At 33.0% G+C, this 25,590-nt stretch overlaps 1 protein-coding gene across 2 annotated transcripts in view; it reads left to right on the top strand.

The window, feature by feature from the left end:
* CDH9 (cadherin 9) overlaps positions 1 to 25,590 on the top strand; it is a 132,974-nt gene that overhangs the window by 100,056 nt on the left and 7,328 nt on the right. For both annotated transcript variants that reach the window (XM_008539337.2, XM_070587152.1), the window contains exons 4-9: positions 4,623 to 4,742; positions 5,309 to 5,476; positions 7,608 to 7,795; positions 8,767 to 9,020; positions 21,567 to 21,703; positions 22,177 to 22,298. In XM_008539337.2, coding sequence (XP_008537559.2) covers positions 4,623 to 4,742; positions 5,309 to 5,476; positions 7,608 to 7,795; positions 8,767 to 9,020; positions 21,567 to 21,703; positions 22,177 to 22,298 — 989 coding nt within the window. The remainder of the gene's footprint in view (positions 1 to 4,622; positions 4,743 to 5,308; positions 5,477 to 7,607; positions 7,796 to 8,766; positions 9,021 to 21,566; positions 21,704 to 22,176; positions 22,299 to 25,590) is intronic.

Raw genomic sequence — 25,590 nt, forward strand, 5'->3', positions numbered from 1 at the left:
TCTATATTTTATTATTTAACAACCCTTCACTTGTTCAATTCCCATAATAAAATATAGAATATATAAGCTTATACATGGAAGGCTTACAGATTATCTTGTCCAAAAAGACCCTTCCTGTAAAACAATCTATATTTCATTTATATAAGCCTTAGGCTGTGTGCAGTACAACTCCTGATTATTGCAGGCCTTAAAAATGAGAATTTGAGCCATTTCAATTGCCTTTCCTTTATGTCGACAATTCCAACAAAACTTAGGAAAACATGGCAGGCAACTGTATGTCTCTGGTTGCAGTTTCTTGTACTAATAAGGAGATTTAAGAACTACAGGTAAATCTTGATCCTATTTATAGAAGATAGTTATTGTTTATTACTAACAGTGACATCATTCCATTAATTGCTTCCTCCTTGGCTCACCCATAGACTTTGCATGTGTGTCTATTTTAAAATATAAATGTACACATTTAGGTATACAATATGCAGAAGATACTATACTTAGTTTAATCACCTCTTTTGATAAATAAGTAAAAATGACCCCAAAAGAGTTACTGACTTGCCCCAAAACACACAGAGACAGCTTATTACTATACTAGTTTAAAAAAAAAAAAAATTAATAAATGCAGAGATAACTGGATAATTTTAATGCCTTAAGAGTTATGCTTATTATGCAAAACATAGTTTGGAGAACTTCTAATTTTATTAGATTCTTAGTAACTCTTCAAAAGCAGCATTTTTCTTATTTTATTCTTTTAATTCAAGTGCCCCACTCAATAAAATTAAATCCAAATAAGAGTAAGGTGAGGGGGGCCGGCATTTTATAGCAAGATTTTAGATCCATTAATATATATAAAATTATGTCTAAATAAAAAGTAGATGTATTTTATATCCTGAAATTGTATTGTTCTTTTCTTGTCAGTAACTCTCCTGCTTGATTTAAAGGAAGGCAGAATTTAACTCACAATTTTGTAGATAACGATTTTTTCACTTTTACTTCACGAATAACCATTTAGAGAGGAAAACTAAAAGGCGATACTTAGGAAAATATAGAGGCGATGTCTAACTCATATAATAAGAAAGTTCACGCGTAATCAAATAATAAAGAATACCTCTGTGAATGAAGTAATGCACAATGATTTAATTCTAATATTATTTTCATTATATTAGTGGTTTTCATTTAAATCATTGTGATGATCATTTAAAATCATCGTGATTTTCATTTAAAATCATTAATGATTTTCATTTAAATCAAAGAATTGAAAAATTGCTATTATTAACTTTGAGGGTAAAAGAACTCTAATGAGATAATATGAAATGTCTTGATTATAATTTCACCCTTCTTTCCAGTGTTATCCTCTGATGTTCTTCTCTCTAGTATCCCCTTCTTCTCATTTATTTTTGTCTTAATATATTGTTTCTTTTTCCCTCTCACCAACTGCTCAAAATCATATTCCTAATTCTTCTTTGGTTCCTCAAATCACATGCCTTCCCCCTTTTTAGTTAAAAACAAATGACTCCAATTAACTCAAAATCTGAAACGTATTAGCATCTTATGATGATAACACATAATGTGGATGATATATGAGAATATATAATGAAGGAAAATGGGATAAAGTATGATTTAAATATTTGTAGCACATCCCTAGTTTTTATATTTTCATTTTTTGGTGGTCATTACACTTTGATTAAAGACTGTCTATCAACTTTCTATATGTGCATGCATTCATCTTCATCAAGGCAAATCCCTTTTGTGTAAATTTGATGGTGTCGGATGCATACTTTCTCATTGACTGGGTGTTTCCCCTAAGTGGTCTCTCAAAAACATATCCAGTTCCTCTCTCACACCATTCCCGCAACAACGAATCAGTCTGTACTTTTTCACAGATCCCACTAATGACTCATCAGTGAATCTGTCATGTCCTAATACAGGCCCTTTCTTAGAGGTTCACTGCTTCTGGATTCAATGATGTTTCCAATCATATGCATAACGCCATATAGGCTATTTCGTGCAGTACTGAGAACGGAGCATCTCCCTCAGACGGGCTAGTTGCAATCCCATCCCTATCACCTACCAGCTGTGTGATCACGAGAAACCCCTATATGCCCCTACATCCTATGTTTATCACGAGGATAAACTGATAATACAAATCAAGCGCTGAGAACTCTGCCTAGTCTACATTAGGCATTCTGTAAATGTTAGTTCTGATTATGACTTTGTGCCAGAAACTCTGCTGGGCTTTAGAGATGAAATGTTGAATAAAACCAGACATTGCCCTGCCTTTGGAGCTTATATCACACAGGACAAAACCTACAAATTACAAATAACATAAATTTGTCATTCAGGCTCCACTATGTTTTATTTAATATTTTTTACCTTTGTTTAATATAAAAGTAAAATATTTTAATTTATTCAAGAACAAATTAAAATTATAAGTATATCAGAAAATGTAGAAGTGTATAAAAATTAAAATGGTGTATTCATTTTTAATGTGTCTTTATAAACAAATGTTTATAAAATTAGTACACAAACATATGAACCACTTTCTATATAATTTTATTACTAAATAGTACTGTGTAATAAGTCATTACATTTATGGGAAATAACCTCAACTGTCCATTCCCTAAGTCCCACACTCTAGGTGCTTATCCCCATTATTACCAAGAGTCTGAGAGTTGGGACAGTCTTTTATATGGAGTGTTTGTAGTATTTTAGCCACACAATAGGATTGATTTCTATTCTTTATATTAACTTCTTTTTTTTAAGGTCAATTATTTTTGGATGAGTTCAAAAATCACATACCCACAATAAAGAGCAAACGATCAAAACCAAATTTAACAACCAGAAAATGTTGTTAAAAGTGTCCAAATGTATAAAGGCGTGTTTTTACCTGTGCCCATTGTGAAATGATACCCACAGTAAAGAAAAATAAAACCATTGCAAAAGAAGTGTCATCAAATTGATGAATTAACTACTTGCATTAGCATATTGATTATGCTTAATAATTTGTATTTCAAATAATTCTCATGTATGAAAACAATTCTTATTCTAACTATGTTCACATAAGGTAATAAAAAAAGAAAAGAATTAACTGTAAATCAGAAAACCACTTTAGTTGAACTTCTGAACATTATTGTGGGGAAAATTCACCTTATCATTTTGCTTTGGTCTAGCTAGGACATGAGCGGATAGATTTTACACCATAAACTAGTACACATGGGAATCACTGAGTGAGTTGTAGTGTGTCCTCTCACAGGACATAATTCAATTATGTTGCAGCTGAGGAGACAGAGGCCTCAGGAGGAAGAGCTCAAGTTCTCATCTCATGCTAATTAATTTTGAGAAAACATAAAAAAAGACAAATTCACGTGTTAGTATTCAAATATGTGGATGGGAAATGAGCTATTAGTTTAATCTTACTGTCCACCATGTTAATTTTTAGAATTTGCAGAACCATATACATGCAAATTTTAAGAAATATTCACTATAACTCAATTAGACAAGTCATGAGTGTGTAATACATGCAGGGTCTTAAAGTAGGTGACAGGGCCAACGTGGAACTCACCTAGTCCTAAAGAATCTCAAAATCTATGTAAGTATCAGAGTCAAACTTTTGAAAAATTGTACATAGTACACTGAAAAATGTCATACAAACTCATTTTGTCCAAGGGATTCATGGTAGGCTTCAGTTAATAGTAGTTTTACCATCATGCTTTGAATTTTTATAGAGATCTATTGAAACATAAGAAAAGTCCATCAATATGTTGCATTCTGTTTAGCTCCTGAAACTAGCTCCTTTAAAACTTTTTTATTTTTTAAAGATAGTAATTCATGACAAAGTTAAAAGAAAATAATTTAAATTTTATACAGTAAAAATTAGAATGTAATGTTAAATTACAACATTGTATGTGACACAGAATCATATATTCATAATTATTGCATTATAACAATGCAATTAAGTTAACTTGGGGGGAATACCTACTTATTTACATACGTGCAGCAAATAATAATACATAGTATATCAATAGGTATAATCATATATGATTGTGTTAACTATATTTTAAAGGGAGACAGAGACACAATAATAATTTATTTTACATACAGAAAAGCTTTGCAGATCAACTTTATGTCATTTCTGTTTGTTTTTTCACAAAAACAGGGCCTCTCTATTTTTCATTCTATTTACAGTATACTGTTAATTTACCAGAGTGAAAAATAGTGGAGTGTTATCAATGTCAGGTTTATCTTTGACTATACATTTCGAGTTAGCAAGAAATGTATTAATTGAAAATTGCATGTGTTTTGTATTCAGTGAAAAATTGTTGTCCCTCACAATACTTTCAATGAATTAAAAGTGCAGAGCATTTCTCTCATTATATTTATCTTTGTGATAAAACATGCGTTTGATTTTTCTTAGAGAGCTCAAACAATAAAATTAAGGGATATTTAAATTTTTAAAAAGAATGAACGAGAAAAGTGTGGAGTTTCTTTTGAGGCAGCATGATTTAAACAAATTTCTTTAAACATATACTGTGGTCTAACTCACCACCCTACCAGCACTAGTTTTTCAGCAAGATAGTTTCAAATGTAGAAGCATTTAAATGTTTGTGTTTGGGTGGGGATTCATGTAGGTACGTCCGTTATACAAGTGACTGCAACAGATGCGGATGATGCCAACTATGGAAATAGTGCCAAAGTGGTCTATAGCATATTGCAAGGGCAGCCATATTTTTCAGTGGACCCGGAATCAGGTAACAACATTTAATACTTGGTCTCTTTCTCATTATGAAATACATCTGGATGCACAATTTCTTTGTAGATTTTTCTATATTTTAAAAATGATCTATGCAGTATCATCTCTACTTATTCCTTGGAAATAAAAGCAAATTTCCTATTATTTAAATTGTTACCTCTTCAGACTGTCATTTATTGACTTTAAATTTATGATGTTAAATACAAAATTTCACAGAGATTCAGCACTTCATTTGTCATAGGAAATACTCAAAACCTAAAGAATGTGATAATCATCAAAATTAAGTAAGCTTACTTGTCTGAAGATTTTTGATTGAAGTTAATTTTTTTTCATCAAAAGAATAATTAAATTGATTAGCAAAACTCATTCCCTGAACAATAGCCCATGGAAGAATTCTTTGTGTTCTGTCAATTATGTTGAATTGGTAGAGATTGAAAGACTTATTTGGCTACACCAACGTTTTATCTGTTTGTTATGGTGAACTTCTATAGCATGGATCTTGCATGGCTTAATTTTAAAACTCAGTGATTGCATTATAAAACATTGGTCTACTTTTTCCAAAAGGCATAATAAAAACTGCATTACCAGACATGAGCAGAGAAAATAGAGAACAGTACCAAGTGGTTATACAAGCCAAGGACATGGGCGGCCAGATGGGAGGCCTTTCTGGAACCACCACAGTGAACATCACTCTGACGGATGTCAACAACAATCCTCCTCGATTTCCCCAGAGTAAGGAAGGTTTCAGTGGTCTCATGTTGGCAGGCTTCTCCAACACCCTACAAACAGAGGCTAATATTTGTCCTAGTGGTTTCACTACTAGTTTATGCATAAAGACAAATCCACAACCCCTCCCCCTACAAAGTAGCATGATTTCCCACCAATTGAAAGTGACCATGATCATTTTCATCACTGAGTAGGTAGTGAGGGAAAACATGGAAATGAGGTTCTTTTGGCAACTTTAATTATCCTCTTCTACATTTTGAAGAGTTATAAAGTTATCTAGACTACCTTTCCCAACATTTGCGATGAGCATCTCCTTTTTCTTATCTCCTTCCTGGTTAGGAGTGTGGACGCCCAAGTCTGACTGCCTGGCTCCAAGCCCCTGTCTGAGACTTGTCTTGCCTTGGTGCTCTTGTCTGAACATAAGAATCATAATCCCTGTTTAATGGATTCTAAAACACACACTTGATGTTTTAATGTCTCCGAAATCAGATACTATATTAAAACCAATGCAAGTTGGCTTAACTGGAAGCATTTTTTTCTTTTCTTAGTGGCCCATAGAGTTATGGTATACCTTGGTTGTGATGGCATCTGAGACTTGTTAAGGTTTCCTGGTATCTGGTACCTACTTGTCAAGATTAAAGCAGTCAATACCCTTTCAGTCATCATCATTTTAGGCATGTACGTTAAATCATGAATTCTTTGCATGCCATGAGTTTCTACAAAACCAGATTCTGATTCTCTGCTGAGAATGTTTCCATTTTGCATTAATAAAAGTATAAAGGGCCCTATATTGAAATGTTCAGTTAAGGGGCCTCAAATTTAAACTCATGACATTGATTCCAATACAGAAAAGCATTTTTCCAGGCTAATAAAATTTAAAATATTTGGTGATTCAGCTTTGGAAAGTGGACATATACATATGATAAGTTTTAAAAATCAAGTTTGCTGAGAACATGACTAATAAGCCTAATTAAAATAAATCTGAACTTTGCATTCGGTTTCTCTAAATATAAACCAATACTATGAATTCTCAAATGGTTTGCCAACTGTAATTCTATGATCTATTATAATCTTAGCAAAAGGTTTGGAACTATAATAGTAACAGTTAAAATGATCAAGACCTAGCTCCTGGGCTAAGCATATTAAAGACAAAATTTCATAAAATCCTCATAACAAATCTATGAGTTAACCGCTATCATTATCATCATTATTTTGTAGATATGGAAATCAAGGGTTAGAGAATTTAACTAACTTGCCCAGTGATGAGAATTCAGATCCAGGCAGTGGGATTGAGAAGGCCCTCTTCTTAACCACCAAGCAAACTGGAAAGAGAACAGACTTTGAAGTCAGAGAGACTTACTTTTGCATTCTGCTTTCCCCAATTTTACACGATGATTTCCTTGAGTTCTCTCTCTGAAGATAACATACCTACCTTGGTCCTCTAAGGACTCATGCTAGAATTAAATAAATTAACATAGAGGGCCTTCAGCCCTCTATAGAGTTCAGCACATATCAAAAGCTTTAAACATTTCTGGGTTTTATTAACTTTTTTTGTAACTTTTTCCTACTATCCACTGAATAGTCATAAACTAAAATGCTTTCAGGGGCAGAACCATGCAATATAATGATGGCCTGGAACCACAGGAAACAGAAACATTCATATCCCACTTAAAGACATAAACAAGGGGGAAAAAAGAAATTGCTGTGTATGGGTTTAACTTTTTATCCCTGACTTAGAATACAAGAATAAGTGCATGTTCTTTTATAATTTATGTAAAAATGTGTAATGACCATTTTGAATGCCCCAAATAAACAGTAAATAACTAGTTTTCTTGCTCTCTTAAGTCAAAACTTCTGGATTCTAATATCAGGCCTACCATTTGTTATCTAGTTAACCTTGGAACATTCACTTAATCGTTCTTGAACTTACATTTCTCATTTACAAAATGAGAGTGTTCTGCCTTTAGAAATTATTTTCCAACTTAATAAATCTATAATTTTTGACAGGTTACAATTCAACATGATGAAAAACTCTCCCAGTCCCAAATTAATTTGTTTAAGTAAAAAAGGCTGAGGAAATGAAAGATTTCTTTTATCTAAAGATGAAATGTCAAAACAGCTCTGATTTAATTTTCAGGTACGTATCAATTTAATTCCCCTGAGTCTGTACCTCTTGGAACCCATCTTGGAAGGATAAAAGCCAATGACCCTGACCTGGGGGAAAATGCTGAGATAGAATACAGCATTGCCGAAGGAGATGGAGCGGACGTATTCGATGTCATCACTGACAAGGATACACAGGAAGGGATTATAACTGTCAAACAGGTTTCTTTTCACTGTCTTCATTTTTTCATTGAGAACTTTATGGTTTATTTTTGCTTGCAGTTAAAGAAAGAAAAGCCTAGGATTCATTTTTTCCCATCTTCTACATGCTGTCTATCCTTTATATAAGTGACAACAGTTGTGACTTCACTTCAAATAAGTTGTTAAGCATTTTCAGCATTGACACTTAAAAAGTGATATAAAACCTCATATAAAAACTTACTTGTGCTTATAGTAAACAACAATCAGTCTAGGATTAGATAACCTTAAAAGTACTTTGTAAAATATTTCTCCACGGGAGAAAAAACAGGCATGCAGCCGTTACTTTATTTCACGCAAGTTTCAAAATATTTTAATTATTAAATGTGACAGTCTATTTAAATAGATTAAACCTGAAGTTGCTGTGTGTATTATGTCAGATTTCTCAATTTGTAATGCAGTGTGGGAGAACATTAGGAACCTTTACATAGGATAAGCCAGCTACATATTGATTACTTTTTATTGACCTGCCTTCTCTGCTTTCATTCATATCTTGCTTTCCATAAGTGTTCAATGATTTTTTTTTCTTTTTAAAATACCAGTGTTAGAAATGTAGGAACTTAGCAAGCAACTTATATGAGTAGTTTTCTAAATCTCTACTTTTCCTCTGATTTTAACTGTGTATAACTTAAATATAATAATATATAACCTATATATTACACTTCATTTACCTGGGGCCACCAAAATGTGAAATACAATATTCAGTAGGAATCAGTCTTAATGTGTCTACCATTATATTCAGTTACCCCAAATAAGTTTAAGGTAAAACAAATATTTACTGATTTATTTGATATCCTTATGAAACAATACTTGGGAAAGTTATTTAACCAAAATCACTGGTAATAATAAGAGAGCTAGTTATTAAATTTTGAAATTATGTTCCATTGTGATGTCTGCTACGTTGTATTAATTTATCTTCCTTCATTTAACTTCAGAATTTAGATTTTGAAAAGAAAATGCTGTACACTTTAAGAGTGGACGCAAGTAACACTCATCCTGATCCACGATTCCTACACCTGGGACCTTTCAAAGACACAGCTGTGGTCAAAATATCTGTGGAAGATATAGATGAGCCTCCCGTGTTCAGTAAAATTTCTTACTTGATAGAAGTGGATGAAGATGTAAAGGAGGGCAGCATCATAGGACAGGTTACAGCCTACGACCCGGACGCCGTGAGCAATTTAATAAAGTAAGTATTTTGAGAAAACGTATGTTAACAGAAAAATAATAATCTTCTCGCTACTTACAACCTGTGTGAAAAAATAAATTGTACAACGTATGATCAAGAACAGTAACAATACCAAACAATTCCATAGCGTAAACTCAGCTGGGCTGTCTTCTAAGTGCTCTGGGGATATTATTTCATTTGACTCTTATTACTGTACAAAGTAGATCCTATGGTTATATCCTTGTGCAGATGATAAGACTAAGGAACTGCGCATTTAAAAAACTTGCCAAATAATCTCAGTAGCGAAACTAGGTTTGAGAATCAGACAGTCTGGTTCCAAAGTCTGTGACGTTAATCCCTTTAGTTTTGATGTGATTCTTGTCTCATTGTCCCTCTTGGATAAGTTATAGTTCAAATAATGAGTGATCCTAACAAATAAATTAGAAAAAAAAGTGTTCTTCTAGTTATGCTATTAAGAGATACCTTGGAAATGTTGAAATAATCTTTTGAAAACAGTCAAGCATAATATATGTGAAAATTTTAGAGAAACAATATGTCAGTTATATTCTGATAATAGAGAGAATTAGTAAAGAGAGTAATGATATTTGAGAATGGTAAAAGTATTAAAAATTAATGTAGTATTGTGTACTACTTTCTCAAAGTTTGAATGTTGCGTTAACCATTTAAAAGCTTTAAAGTATGCCAGAAACTTAAGTGATCCTTCTACATGGTGCTTAAAGAGAATGTAAATATAGTTGGATGAATAGGATGGGTGGATGAAGATAGATATGTGGATAAAGACACTGAGACCTGAAGAGACAGCTACATAATTCATTATCTGTTAACGTGTGGCTGGTAAAATGCCTAAAATTCAGCTCTTTTTAAAATTTAATTTTCTGATTAACTAAAATAAATGGCTAAATTATTATTGGGAATGCCCATATTTCCTAGAATTCATGTCATACTATTACACATAGAAAATTAATAACCACGATACTAAATATGGAATTACGAAATGTTGTTTAAGACATAATGACTATTCAACGGTGTTAATTTACAAAGCGATGTTTATTGCACTAACTATATCCTAATGAATATTTAATTTACTGGTTGATTAATATATATTAAAATAAAGACACAAGCCATAAAATTTTAATCTGTAGCTAGTACTCAGAGTTTATATTAGTTTGAAATATTTGTTTAATTTTAGGTTAATTAGAATAGAATTCACTTGAATTCCCCTGTTAATGTTTGGATTCAAATTATGTATTTTGAATATTGTTCAACATTATTTTTAAAACATGAGTTATAATAATACCAATGAATAGAGATTTATTTTACTCTGACTTTTTTATCAACATACATAAAATGTATTAATTTAAAATCCCCATGTTGTATAAAACAAAACTCCTAAAATGAAATGAATAAGTACTCTAGTTTTCCAATGGTCTATGTATTTGTACTAGCAAGCTTATATCCAAAATAATGTTTATTTGTATTTGATTAAAATTTTATGTGACTGATTGGTTTTGGCATCTCTTATACGTGCATGTATTTTTTTAAGTAACAAAAGGAAGTTTAAAGTACTTTCACGTTCTTTGCAATACTGAATGGAAATAAACCACCACTTACACTGAAAAAGGATAGAGATTGTTCATACTAATAGCTGTAAATGCTCAATAAGTATGTGTCCTTGATAGTTTTTGCCAGATTCCAAAAAAAAGTAGTCAATGTTGGCTGTGCCTTCATTTCTCCTTAATCTTTGCAGCACTAAACACTTATGCTAAAATCCCACGATCATATTTTTGAAAAAGTCATTTTTCAATTAACATCACAAATGACTGTAGAAAGTTCTGTAGACAAGTGGCAGTGTATAAACTCTTTCAGATGAGGAACCATTTATTGCCAAACTATTGAGCATTTCTCGGTATGAATGAGACCAAATCTCAATAATCTGTCTATCCTTTCCTCGTTCACTTTGTATGATATCTTGCATGTTAGGAATTCAGTACATGTTGGTGAGCTTGAGAAAGGCACGCTCATTCGCTCTTCCACGTTGCCGAGGATATTCGTTTACTTATCCAGAGAACGTCAAGAGTCTCATTAAGCTTTATTGGATCTTTAACACTGCTTTCTACACAAATGTTTTCATCTTATCATTGAGTCAAACAGAAGCAAGAAAATATATGTTTTGTTATTCAAATTGTTTAAATTTGAATTTATTAAAATTTAAATTCATCAAATTCATCACATGAGACTATCAAACATTTTGCCTATCCTTTCCTCCATAACATAATTATCATTTATTGAGCACTTGCTATGAATTAAAAACTGTCTAAAGAGATTTATTAGTTCATTTAAGCCTCAATGCAACTTTATAAGGCAGGTACAATTGTCATCACCCCCATTTTATAGAAAAATAAACTTAGATGCAAAGAGTTTATGGAACTTTCCCAAGGACACAGTAGAAATAATTAGCTGACTGAGGATTCAAACTACTGTTGACAAGAATACACAGCCAATTCTTTAGTAGATGCACCGTGCTTTCTCACTGACCAGATCATTAGATTGAGATAACTAATAATGTTTCTCATTTGTAGACTAATTCAACTGCCTTCAGGGGTATTAAGCAGAGCCCTCAAGCACAAAATTATGCAAAAGGCAAAACATGGCTTCTGTCCCTCAGACTTCAGCCTAGTTTCTCTTCATTTTTTCCGTTGCCCACAATAGGGAATTTCATAAGCTATCACTACAGACACGTTAGCTTGGAAAATCATACTTCATTTTTATTCTTTTTTAACAGATTTATTGAGGCATTATTGACCGACAATAAACTGCATATGTTTAAATTATATTATTTGATAAGTTTTGGCATATTCATACACCCATTAAAACATCAGCAACATCAAGATGATGCTCATATCTCTTACCCTGAAAAGTTTCCTGGTGCCCCTTTGTAATACCTCCCTCTCTAACTTCCCAGAACCCAACCACATTTTCAGGTAAATGCGGATCTGCTTTCTGTCAATATCAATTCGATTAGATTGGATTTTCTTGAATTTATACAAATGAAATCATACGCTATTTATTCTCTTTTGTCCTACTTAGCATAATTATCTTGAGATTTTTTTTCATATTGCTGCATGCATCAATAGTTCATCCTTCTAATTTCTGGGTAGTATTCTAGTACATGGAAATACCAAAATTTGCTTATCTGTTCAATTACTGGTTGATATTTAGAGTTGTTTCAAATACTTGGAGATTACAGTACATTTATACACATTTGTGTACAAGCACGCGTACAAACATTTGTGTATTAGTATTTGCATAATCATATACTTTTATTTTTCTGGGGTAAAGACCTAGGAGAGCTATGACTGGACCATATGGTGGATACAAGCTTGCTTTTTAAGAAACTGCCGTATGGTCTAAAGTGGTTATACAGTTTTACATTCCCACCAGCCCGTATGATGGTTCTGATTGATCTACATCCTCACCAACACTTGGTACAGTCATCCTTTTTAATTTTAGCCATTCTAATACGTATAATAGTATCTCTGTTCCTCTTATGGAGATACTATAATGGCTAAAGATGTTGAGCATCTTTTCATACCTTTATGTGCTACCCATATGTGTTTTTGATGCAGTATCTATTAAAATATTTGCCCAGGGGCTGGGCCAGTGGTATAGTGGTTGTTTTCATGCTTTGCTTTGGCGGCCCAAGGTTTGCAGGTTCAGAACCCAGGCGTGGACCTAGCACTGCTCATCAAGCAGTGCTGGGACAGAATCCCACATAAAATAGAGGAAGATTCGCACAGATGTTAGCTCAGTGACAATCTTCCTCAAGCAAAAAGAGGAAAATTGGCAACAGATGTTAGCTCAGGGCCAATCTTCCTCACACACACACACAAAAAAGCCTAAATTTTACTGGGTTATTTGTTTATTATTGATTGAAACATACTTATACCTAGATATCTAGATATATAGATATACACACACAATACAAATAAGTCCTTTATCAGATATGTGATTTGAAAATATTTTCTTCCAATCAGTGTCTATATTACCCTTCCCTTAAAGTGATTTTCAAAAATGAGAACTTTTTAATTTTGATGAAATCCAATTTATTAGCTTTTGAATTTATTGGTCCAGCTATTAGTGCCTTATATAGGAAACATCTCCCTGATCCCCAAATTCTTATTCCATGTTTTCTTCTATAAGTTTATTGTGTTTGGTATTATATGTACATCTATGATTCATTTCATTTTCAGCTAATTTTTATATGGTGTGAGGTATTGGTCATAGTTCTTTTTTCTTTTTTGTATATGGATACCTAACGTGTCCAGCACCATTGGTGGCAAAGACTATCCTTTTCACTGAATGGTTTTTGTATCTTTGATGAAATTCATTTGTCCATGTATGTATGGATCTAACTCTGGACCCTCTCTTCTGTTCTAATTATATGTTTATCCATGTGTACAAAAATGACACACTTTTGCGTAGCTTTATAAAACACTTGAAATTAGGTGTGTTTGTCATTTAACTTTTTTTTGCTAAAGTTGTTTGGGAATTCCAGGCCCTTTGTATTTTCATCTGTCAACTGCTACAAAAGAGTCTTCTGGGATTTTTATTGGGACTGTGTTGAGTCTGTCGATCAATGTAGGCAGAACTGATGACATCTTAATGATATTGAATCTATAAACCCACCAAAAAAAGTATATTCTCCACTTATATAGGGCTTTTTTTTTCAGCCATGTTTGTGGTTTTATGTATACAAATCAAGCACATCTAATTTTACATATATTTTCATTGCCTTACTGCAGTGGCAAAAATCTCCAGAACAATGTTAAATAGAAGTGATAAGAGCAGAAATTCTTGCCTTCCTCCTTGTCGTCTGAGGAAATTATTTAGTCTTTCATCATTCAGTATGATGCTATCGTAGGTTTTTTTAAATAATCTTTAGGAAGTTGAGAAAATGTTCTTCTGTTGCTTTGATTCTGACCGTTTTTATCGGGACTAAAATTTGGATTTTGCCAAATGATATTTTCTGTGTCTGTTAGGATGAACATATGGTAAAATGATGCATTATTTTGATTGATTTTTCAAATATTAAACAAGCCCTGCAATGTTGGGATAAATGTCACTTAGCCACATTATACTATCATTATATATTGTTGGATTCAATTTAGCAAATTTAAAAAATAAATTTGCATCTATGTTTATAACAGATATTATTCTATAGTTGTTTTTTTCATGTAAGCCCTTTGGATTTGCTGTCAAGGTAGTAAGACTGTCTTATGGACTATAGGAGGAAGTAGAACATCCTTTGAATTTTCTCCAAGAGTGTGCATAAAATTGACATTTTTTTTTCTCAGATGTTTGGTGGAAATTAAAAGCAAAGATATTGAGGACTAGGATTTTCTTTTTTCTCTGTGTTATAACTACAAATTCTATTTTTCTAATAGTTGTAAGTCTCTTCAGGTTATCCAATTCTTGTATTGCTTGTTTTGCTTTGTTTTCTTTTTTCTTCCTCTTTCAGGGAATTTGTGAATTTCATCAAAGTTGAAAAAAGTTGTTCAAAATATTTTCATATTATCCTTTTTATATCTCTAGTAAGGACCGCCTTCTCTGATATTATTAATTTGTATCTACTTTCTTTTTTTTTTCCTGACCAGTGTGACTAAACTTTTTTACAGTTTATTCATCTTCTCAAAGAACTAATTTTTGGTTTCATTGATTTTTCAATTGTGTTCATTTTTTTCTATTGCATTATTTTTTTGCTCTGATCTTCCTTCTTTTTTCCATCTACATTGAGTTTCATTTGTTCTTATTTTCTATTTCCTTGATTTGGAAGCTGAAGTCACTGATTTGAGACCTAGTATTTTTCTCACATGCGCATTTTGGTGGTATAAATTTCCCTCTAAGTACAGCTTTAGATACATTTCACGATAGTCTGATATTAATATAAGGACTTCATCTTTCTTTAATTACTCTTTTAAGAGTATATTTCTATCCTTTTGTGGTTAGTCTATTTCTACATATATATTTAAAATACGTTTTTTATAGGAAGCATATAGTTGTGTCTTGCTTTCTGATACATTCTAACATTCTGTACCTTGTAATTGACATATTTAACTTTTGATACTGTTAAATTCATCATCCTGCTATTTATTTTCTGATTGTTTTACCTGTTCTTTGTTTCCTCTTTCTTGTTTTCTGCTTTCTTTGGAGTAATACTGCATTTTATTTTGGATTGCTTTTTATTTCCCTTTATTGCTATCACTCTGTTTTTGCTGAGTATAGAATTTTAGATTTTTGCACTGTCTTTATCTTTATTTCTTTCTTTTTAAATTGTCATTTGTTCCTCTGGATACTTTTAAATTGTTCACTAGTTTTAAGTAATGTGATTATGATGTGCCTGTCTATGGTACGCTTCATTCCTTTTGTGCTTGAAGTTTATTAAGCTTCTTGGATCTGTGAATTTATGGCTTTTCCCCGACTTGGAAAATTTTTCTGTACTACCTATCATCTCTCTTTCAGAGCATTTACTTATAGTTATTTTAGGTCTCTTGAAAGTGTGGCACAGCTCACTGATAATCTCTTTATTTCTTTGTCAGTGTTTTTTCCTCTTAGTCATTTTGAATACTTTCCATTCACCATCATCTTCAAGTTTACTAATCATTTTTTCTGCAATATCTAATCTTTAATTTCATTTAGTTTTCATCTCATAGATTGTAGTTTTTTCTCTAGAAGTGCTATTAAGGACATATATCTATCATTATCCATGTAAACATATATTCTTTCCTTATTGTTTCCTCTATCTTATTAAACATATGGACTGTAGCAAAAATAACATTTTTATATCTTTGTCAGCTAATTCTATTAAATATTTCATTTCTGTGTTGGTTTCAATCGACGGATATTTCTTTGCTGTCACATTTTCCTGTTTTTTGCATGCCTGTAATTTTTTACTGGATAACAAAGGATGTGCTTTTACTGTGTTTCGGGACGGATAGTATTGCATTTTTGTAAATCCTCTTCAGCTATGTTCAGATGTGTAGTTAAGTTACTTGAAACAGTTTGATCCTTTGGACCTTGCTTTTGTGCCTTTTTAGCAGGCCTTTGTCCAGGACTAATTTTGCTCATACATCAGGTAGGAACTTTCTGAGCAGTCTACCAAAGCCCCGTGAGTTATGAGTTTTCCCACTTTGGCTGGTGGGAACAAGAACTCTTCTCAGTCACATGCCAATTCACAGTTTTGCTCCTTCTAATCCCAGTGATTGGTTACTTCTGGGGCTTCCTTTTATCTGCTCCAATGCAGATTCTGATAAATTCTCAGCTGAAGAGTTGAGTGGGATCTTCTTCACATTTCTGTGGTTCACTCTCTATGGCGCTCTCTCTTCTGAAGGACTCTGCTCAGGGAATTCTAGCTACCTTGGTGTCCCCAGATTCTCAGCATTACCTCCTGAACTCAGGATTGACAGACTCCATTTGGGCTCCCACTTCTTGTATTATTATCTAGGAGCCCTCCCAGGCAGCAAGCCAGGGAAGTTTCAGAGATCACATCATTCCGTCCTCTTTTCTCAGGGATTACTGTCCTTGTTTCCTGGTGTCTAATGCTTCAAAACTAATTGTTTCATATATTTCATCTGGTTTTTAGTTTTTTGGGGGAGAGAGAGGTGGTAAGTCTAGACCACGTTATTCCATATTTGCCAGAAGAGGACATTCAAAATATCATCTTTAAACGTGTTTTTGATTATATAATTGTAGTCATTCATTTTAGAAAACATAGATTGCACAAGAAAGTTTGTAGCAAATAAGATATTTTTAATTCTCCCCTCAACAGATACCCACTGCTATTTTATTCTACTTCCATCAAGTATTCAAACTTTGAAATAATTTATCAACTCTCTAATTTTTATTAAGTAGATCACCTTAAAATATACATATAGGTTTATATATTTTTATTAATTGTGAATATTTGCTAATTTCATTAAACTTCTTAATAAACTATTTGCTGTATAAATACACTATCTTGTAAGTGATACATCACTAATAGAAAATTAGATTTATTTTTTCCTCAGCACACAATTTTAAGAATAAATTTTCTGGGTAAAAGATTGATAGTAAAATTTGCAACCTTGCTTCACACTGTATAAAAGTGGCTGATAAATTTTTAAGTTCATATGTCTTCCAGAAATATTTGCTTTTTATGGGGTACTCAAAACTTGAAAAAACAATGAACAGTAGTTTTAACTGTAAAATCTCAAGAATTATGACAAAGAGAAGAAAAACATTGAGAGAACAAATTAATCTCAAAGGATGTTCCTAAAATTATACTGCAAAGTCTGTGGATATATAAGGCCATGCCGGAAACTATAGCATATAGGCTGATTCCTGTTGGCATAAAAATGTGTGCAAAAAAACCACACAGCTTTCAATATCCAATTATAGTGTGAAAAAAAACAGCAATAATTCAGCAAGGAGACAACATTGTAATATGTGACTCTTTAGGTTGCTCTGATAGAATTTAGAAGGATGACTGATCCCCAGAGCAGAAATAGGTTTTGATAAGCATCATGGAGATACATTTTCCAGGGAAAGTTTGGAAACTAATTCTCACCCCACCGGTAAATCTGTTCATCAAACATATTTTCTGAAATACATCTGCCACTTGCAACATGAGATTATAGTTACAATTAGCAGCTGTTGTCAGCTCCGCTTCATCTCATTAGTAATCATGGATTTCCCGAGCTATAGGGTTGATTATAGCTTTACAGGTTCGGAAAGAACATGTTGTCTCATTTCACACCGATTTTATGCTCAACATATTTAAAGTTCAACGAATTTTAGAAGAAATCCTTTTTACTGCAGTCAAATCGACAAGTAGGTACAAAACAAACTCACTGGTGAGAAATTTAGTTATGCCTCAGTAAAATGTACATGATTCCACCATAAGGTGGAAGAAGTGAATAAGTGCATTCCTATATATCAGAGCTTCCCTATTATTTGCTTGATTTTATTACAGAGAGTAAAATAATAATTTAAAAATAATGTCACTAATATCTGCAAAAAAAACCAAAAAATGATTTGAACTATTTGTTCAAGCACTGTATAGCCACAGTCTCACTTTGAAGGGGAATGAAGCTTTCATACTTCATGAAGTACGAAAGCATGAAAGCTAGGAAAAGCGTTTCTGGAAAGCAGGAGATAGAAAGGAAAGAGCAAACCTATAGCCTCATTATGTTATGGAAGATGCACCTGGAATTCAGTAAAGGAAAAGGAATGCTATCTTTGACATGTTTCTGCATATTACTGATTTGCTCTTATGTCTGTAACTTAATTTACATTTTTTGTAACATGGAAATACAGGGATCCGATATGTGTTTGATTCTTAATATTAGAACATAAAAATGAAAAGCAAAGAAACTTAAACCAGAGTTCAACTTCCACAGGCTGTTCTCTTGTGCTTTCTCCCTTGTTATTGTGGTCTATATGGTTGGATCTTGTCTTGGCACATGTGTTCATTCAAAAGATTGTGCTAGTGGTCTTGTTTTAAAACTTACTGTTCAAAATTCAATGTAAGAAGATTAATAAAATATTGTTGTTTTAATAGACTGTCTGCTGGCACATAGGGATTGCTTTGTCCTGTGTTGTTTATCAGGTCTTTCTGGTCATTTGTTGTAATCCGGTGTATTTATTATTAATAGGTAAACCAGAACGTCCTATGCTGTGTTGAAAATAGAGCATTGGCTTCTAAATAAAAGGAAGTAATTTCTGGCCTTTGAGAAATAGTGAGACATCATTTGCACAAGGGCAAATTTCTGAATATAGACCTGAAAGTTTGCAGTGTTAATGTTAAAGTGAGCTATTTTTAAACCATCAAAGTGATTCTCCTTCATGAATTCTTAACTTGAAAAACAGTGCCTTTCAAGGTTAAACCTAAGAGTAGGCAGCGAGAAACTCAGACTTATTTTGATCGCGCATCAGCTCCAAGTGAGGCAAAGCTGGACTCATAGAATGTTAGAATTGTTAGCTGTCCTTCAATCATAGGAACCCCCTTGCTATTCTCTATGGCAAGTAGCAATGGGCTTTAGATTTTGATCTTCAATACAAACGGTAGGAAGAAATCCAAGGTCTATTTTCAGCCAGAAGCAGATAATGGTTAACTATTGACCTTTCCAACAATGGAGAGAAATATGTACAGGTGAATATCATGACTTGAGTTTCGTTGAACACATAGATGTGGTTGAGTTATGTTCTTTTACTTTGCTTTCTTTGTGTTCATGTTACACTTGTTTTCACTCATAAGCAGAATTTGGTGTAAGTATTTAAGGAAATTAGAACATTTGAAAAAATGTTCTAGTGACTTTATCAGCTCATATTAGGAACCAAATTGTAGGGGGGGTTGACACGTAGAGAGAGGAAAGACTATATTTCATTTTATTTTAGTACTATTAACCAATATAGATTAAAAAGAGAAAATTTAATATGACTTCCTCAATTTTAGTACATTAATAGTTACTTTAAAAATAAGATCTATCTCAGAACCTAGTCTGACAATGAATTGTTGGTTAAAACCCAGTATAACTTTTGTTTCTAGGACATACGTATATATATGTATATATAGATACACACCATTATGCATTTTTATATATTTATTTTTATGTCTAGGTTTCTCATTATCCTCTATCTCCTTAGGATTTTCCACACCAGAAGTATATCTATTCTTGAACAGTGACCATATGTCATATGAGGTTTTTTTTAATCTCCCAAATTCTTTTTATATCACCATGTAGGAAAATTATCAAGGGAATACTACCATTTCTATATAGCTCCATCATCTATTGCACAATCTTCCCAAAGACAAACAAGAAGGTGACAGAGCTGGTTCTCTACATTGGGAGTGAGGTACAGAAAGGAACCTGAGACCAACTATGTAAAGTTCTTGGCTAGTCCACCTTTGAGATGAAATCCAATGTATATATGTTTTCGACATACCCAAATACTCACTTTGAAATAGTATCTTTGAGTCGGAAACAATTACTTTCTAAACTTTAGCAGAAAATAAATTAGGCAAAAACCATGATGTACTATACTAAATTTTTACAATTATTTTGGAAATCTGAATTTACTGATGAATTCCTTAAGTTCAACATAGTTCTCACAGCAATAGACTTGAGTCATGGTTTCTTTATTAAAACAACCAAAACAACAAAAATATCATAGAACTTAGATAAATATATTTTCACCCAATATTTTAAATATTATCAATGTTGCACAATATTTAGAACATTGGCTGCTAAATATCTATTGCTTATGTTTGTCAAAATCAGTGCCCGATAGTGAATATATTACAGATTTATGACGGGAGCTGTAATTCCCTAATTCACAGATCAAAAAGGGGTTCATTTGCTAAGTGCCTTTAATAAGATAACTAGAAAAATGTGAACTACACCCAATGCTGATTAGTCAGTTAGTTATCTGTCATTGTTATTCCTTTTTCTGTCCTCATTCTAACCAATCTATACCATTGTCTCTAACTTTGCTATGCAAAACCTTATCTGTAGACCTACAACATGCAATTCACCCAAGAGTATCTCAGAAAGGCAGAAAGAATCCTAGCTCCCACACCAGACCTACTGAGTCAGAATCTGTTTTTAACAAGATCCCAACATGATTCATATGATCACTAATGTTTGAGAAACACTTAGTTTTCTATATGGCTCAGTTAAACACCCAGCAGCAGAAATTTCCAACAGATGCGAAAATGTTAGATAATATTAGTCGTGTATAGCCATCCAGATAATTGAAGATAATCTCCCTTCTCAAGGTCTTTAATCAATCATACCTGCAAAGTTACTTTTACCCTAGAAAGAAACATATTCCCAAGTTCCAGGAAGTAGGAGGTGGACATCTTTTTTGTGGGGGAGGGTAAGCCAACCATAGAGTGATACAAAGTTCATGTGACATCATCCATATCCAGCTCTGATGAAAAAGAGTCACAGAACTCTGTGTAATGTGTCATTTCATTTTTGTATGGAAAGTGTTGGAGGGATAGATTGGAGGATGGCCTTTGATTCGGCTGAGATGTTCCTTGAATAGAGAGCCATTCAAGAGGAGTGTATTTTACAAAAGCCTCTCTATATTCATTTATCCTCATAAGGACTATGTGGACACGTGTGCTTATGTGTTTTAACATAATTTCAATTTATGTAATGAATTTGACTCTATCAAGTGTAATATGACTGCTTCATATGTTTCAAGCACTTAACAGGTCTATGATAGGATAAATAAATCAAGTGACAACTGAAAACTCAAAAGTTGCCACTAGGATTCATGAGTATAAATCATGACTCCAAAGAACGCATAATCATAGAATAACAGAAACAGCCAAATATATCAAATTGTCTAAATGGCAATTATATTAAATAACAATGCAAGAAAATTATTAGCCTTTTTCTGGTCATGTCTTTATCAGAACATTTTGTGAATTGCCTATAAGAAATAGTAGATCAACTAATAATCTTAAAACAATGCCTGGATTTATGAATCTCTTTTCTGCAGATACTCTGTTGATCGGCATACTGATATGGACAGGATTTTTAGTATCCACTCGGAAAATGGCTCTATTTTCACTTTGAAGACCCTTGACCGGGAATCATCTCCTTGGCACAACATCACCATTACAGCCACAGAAATAAGTAAGTTAGAAATACATCCATCTGAACACATTATTTTTCACCAAAGTAATAAAATGATGCCATTAAGTAGATTCTCATTCTTGTGTGGAATGATTTTATCATTAACAAGATCTGAGAGAAATGATTTAGAGTGTACTGGATTTTTAAATTGTTTTAATGATTGTCAAATATTTTGTTTATTTTAAACTTGATTTTCTTTTTACACCTTCCTGTGGGATAGAAATATAATCTTATATAATTGATCAGTCTGAGAAAATTCTCTCTTACAAATAGTATTTCATTCTCAATCACAGTCTCTTCTTTTTATCATGCTTTCCATCTGGATCATGTAAGAATGCTGAGCTATCCATCAGCAATCCAATCAAGAAAGTGAATACCACCGAAATGATCTGTTGCTAAGTTACAAATGGGGCGAGTGGTATCCTGGCTTCTCTGTAAATGAGACTGAAATCTTACACATGTTCTCGTTGCAGATAACTCAAAACAAAGTAGCCAGGTCCCTGTCTTCATCAGAATTCTGGATATCAATGACCATGCTCCAGAATTTGCCATGTACTATGAAACATTTGTTTGTGAAAATGCAAAACCTGGTCAGGTAAATCAAATTATTGTAAACTTTAAAAATTTTCCTCTTCACAAAGGCATTTGACATTACAGTAATTAACTTGCACAGTTTTTTTTATGCAAAATATTGTCAATCCTCTTTGTCACTTATTTATCTCCTTTTACCAAAAAACCCACAAAGATTTTAAAAGGATGACTTTTAAAATTGTTTTTATTATGGAATCCATGAGGTAATAGGAAAAATTATAATATATGCTTTAATTCCTATACCAGATCTATAACGAGTATCATATATATATAAAGTTCCTACCAGGATTCATAATTATGCTGATAATCCGTTATTTTCATGAATAGAATGGAAACACATTAGATAAAACACGAAGTATGAAAATGAAATTGTCCTATGTTAGTATAAAGGGAATTGGAGTAATTTTTTGTTCATCACATTTTGCCACTTTTAATTGCCCAGTCAGGACATTTTGGCTTGATATAATTTATATTTTGTTTGTGTTTTTTTTTACTTTAATATTATTGAGATGAAAAAGACTTTTTCAGAGTTACAAAGTCCCCTACAAAGTAATATTTAAGATCTCTCTAATTTTAAGCAAATGTAGGATCCGTTCATTTTTGACACTAATCTAGTATTTTACAAATGACGGTAACTGCACAAATTTTACTGAAAGAAATTTTAACCAGTTGTTTAGATATTTCTTTAAGGAAAAAGAAAATAGATGTTAAGACTATATAATTCCATCATGTCTTTTTAAATATAGAAAACAAATTGAAATACAGTCTTTCTTCTGTTTCATTGGAGATTGTAATGGACTGAACGTTTCTGTCCTCCCAAAATCCGTATGTTGCAGTCCTAACCCCTCAGTATGGCTGTATTTGGAGATGGAACCTCTAAGGAAGCAATTAAGGTTAAATGAGGTCATAAGGGTGGGGATCTGATCTAATAGGATTAGTGTTTCAAATAAGGGACACCAGAGTTAGAGGAAGCTAGAAGAGAGTCAGGACCCTCACCACTGCCCAGCAGTAATGAGACCACTTCCTGTGCTTTTAGTATAAGTGAAAGTCAGATGGGGAGCAGTAACAAGTCACTCCTACCCTTTCCACCCAGAGAGAGTTATCAATAGATGCCTAGTGGGAGATGGAAATCCTACCCCTGCCCAGCAGTAATGAAGATCCCTCCCCGACACTGGGTGTCAACAGAGGTAGAGTAGGGAATATCAACTTCTACCCCCATCTGCAAATAATGAGGTGGTCCTCCCTTCTCCTGTCAAATCAATGTACAACTTCAAAAATGTCATAAAGCATATAAATCTACAAATTCAAGAAGCTAAGTGAATCCCAAAAAGGGTCCACTTGCTTAAGATTCTTGAAATGAGAACATTTTAGAAATGGAGAACAGATTATTGGTTGCCAGGCGGTCAGGGAGGTGGGGGCAACCAGGTAGAGATGTGGCTGTAAAAGGACAACACAAGGGATCCTTGTGGTGATGGAAATGTTCTGTATCTTGACTGTGTCTATGTCAAAATCTTGGTTTTGATAGTGTACGATGGTTCTACAAGATGTTACCATTGAAGGAAACTGGATAAAGGATGCATGGGACCTCTCTGTATTATTTCTCATAAATTTCATGTACATTTGTCTCAGAATAAAATGTTTAACTAAAATAAAATTTTAAAAAAAGAAGAGACACCAGAGAGATCACTCTCTCTCTCTCTCCATGCACAAGCTCAAGGGAAAGGCCGTGTGAAGATGTAACAAGAAGGCAGCCGTCTGAAAGCCAGGAAGAGAGCTCTCATCAGAAACCCACCATACTAGTACATTGATCTTGGACTTCCAGCTTCCAGAACTGTGAGAAAATGTATTTCTGTTGTTTAAACCTTCCAGTCTGTGGTATTTTGTTATGGCAGCCCAAGCAGGCTAAGAAAGTGATCCATACCCCATTCCACTTACATTCACAAAAATAAAAATGCTTTTATTTTCTTTTTTGCCAACAAAGAATCATTACACAGTTATTCGGATTAAAACTTGTTTTCCTTTTTTCACTTTGCAACATCTAATGGGCATAGTTTCAGTTCAGTAAATGATTATTTTTAATTTGATGCTTAATTTTCATAGCATAGCTACACATTAATTAGTTTACTCAACTACCCACCTGTTGACAGAAATTTGGTTTATAAACAAAATGTTACTCTACCAGACAGCACTATACTGAGCATTACAGTACATTTATATTTATACATTACCTGGTGTTATTTTCCTTCTATATAATCCTTAAAGTAGAAATAAATAAATTTTATCAATAAATATTCACTGATGCTTTCAAATAGCTCTCCAAATATGCCATATACCTAGTGATAACTCCCACCAAATGTGGATGATTGCCTATTTATTGGGCAATGCTAAATTTTAAATGTCTACCAATATGTAATATCTCATTATAATTGTAACATGAATTCCTCCAAAATTATTGAGGCTGAACATTTTTTCCTAAATGTGTGGCCAATTTTCAAAAATCTTCACAGATATATTAGTTTCTTAAGGCTACCATGACAAATTACTACGAACTAGAGAGCTTGAAACAACAGAAATGTCTTCTCTCACACAGTCTGAAGGCTAGAAGTCTGAAATCAATGTGTCAGAAGGTCCATCCTCTCTGTGAGGATTCCAGGGGAGGATGCTTCCTTGCCACCTCCTAGTCTCTGTGGTTGCTGGCAGTCCTTGGCATTCCTTGGTTTTTAGACCCAAATTACTCCAATCTCAGTCTCCATTGTTGCATAACATTCTTCCTGTATCTCTCTGTATCCAATTTCCCTCTTCTTACGAGGACTCCATTCATTGGATTAGGGTCCACCCTAACCAATATGACCTCATCTTAACTCGATTACATCTGCAAAGAGCCTATCTCCAAATAAGATCACATTCACAGGTAGTGGGGATTAGGAGTTGAATGTATATTTTGGAAGGATACAAGTCAACTGGCAATGGCCTATAAATATTCTATACTTGTCTATTAGTATGCTTTTCTTTTATTGATTCACATGAGTTAATGATATATTAAAAATTGAGAATGATAAAGTATAATTGATAAACTAACTATAATTCTTTAATATATGCTACTACTATTAGAATTTCTATGTCATTCATCTACTTGATGTAAAACACTTTTCTTGTTAAAATTAACAAGGTTGAAAAGCAAATATATTTTAAACTACTGATTTGTGTTGTCTCTTAAAATATGTTTAAACAAGGGCCAATCTAATTAAATCAACAGCTCAGTCATATAATCAAAGGTCCAATTTATTTATAATTTA

The sequence above is a fragment of the Equus przewalskii genome, chromosome 20, assembly GCF_037783145.1.
Source record: "Equus przewalskii isolate Varuska chromosome 20, EquPr2, whole genome shotgun sequence".
In the NCBI taxonomy this organism is placed as follows: Eukaryota; Metazoa; Chordata; class Mammalia; order Perissodactyla; family Equidae; genus Equus; species Equus przewalskii.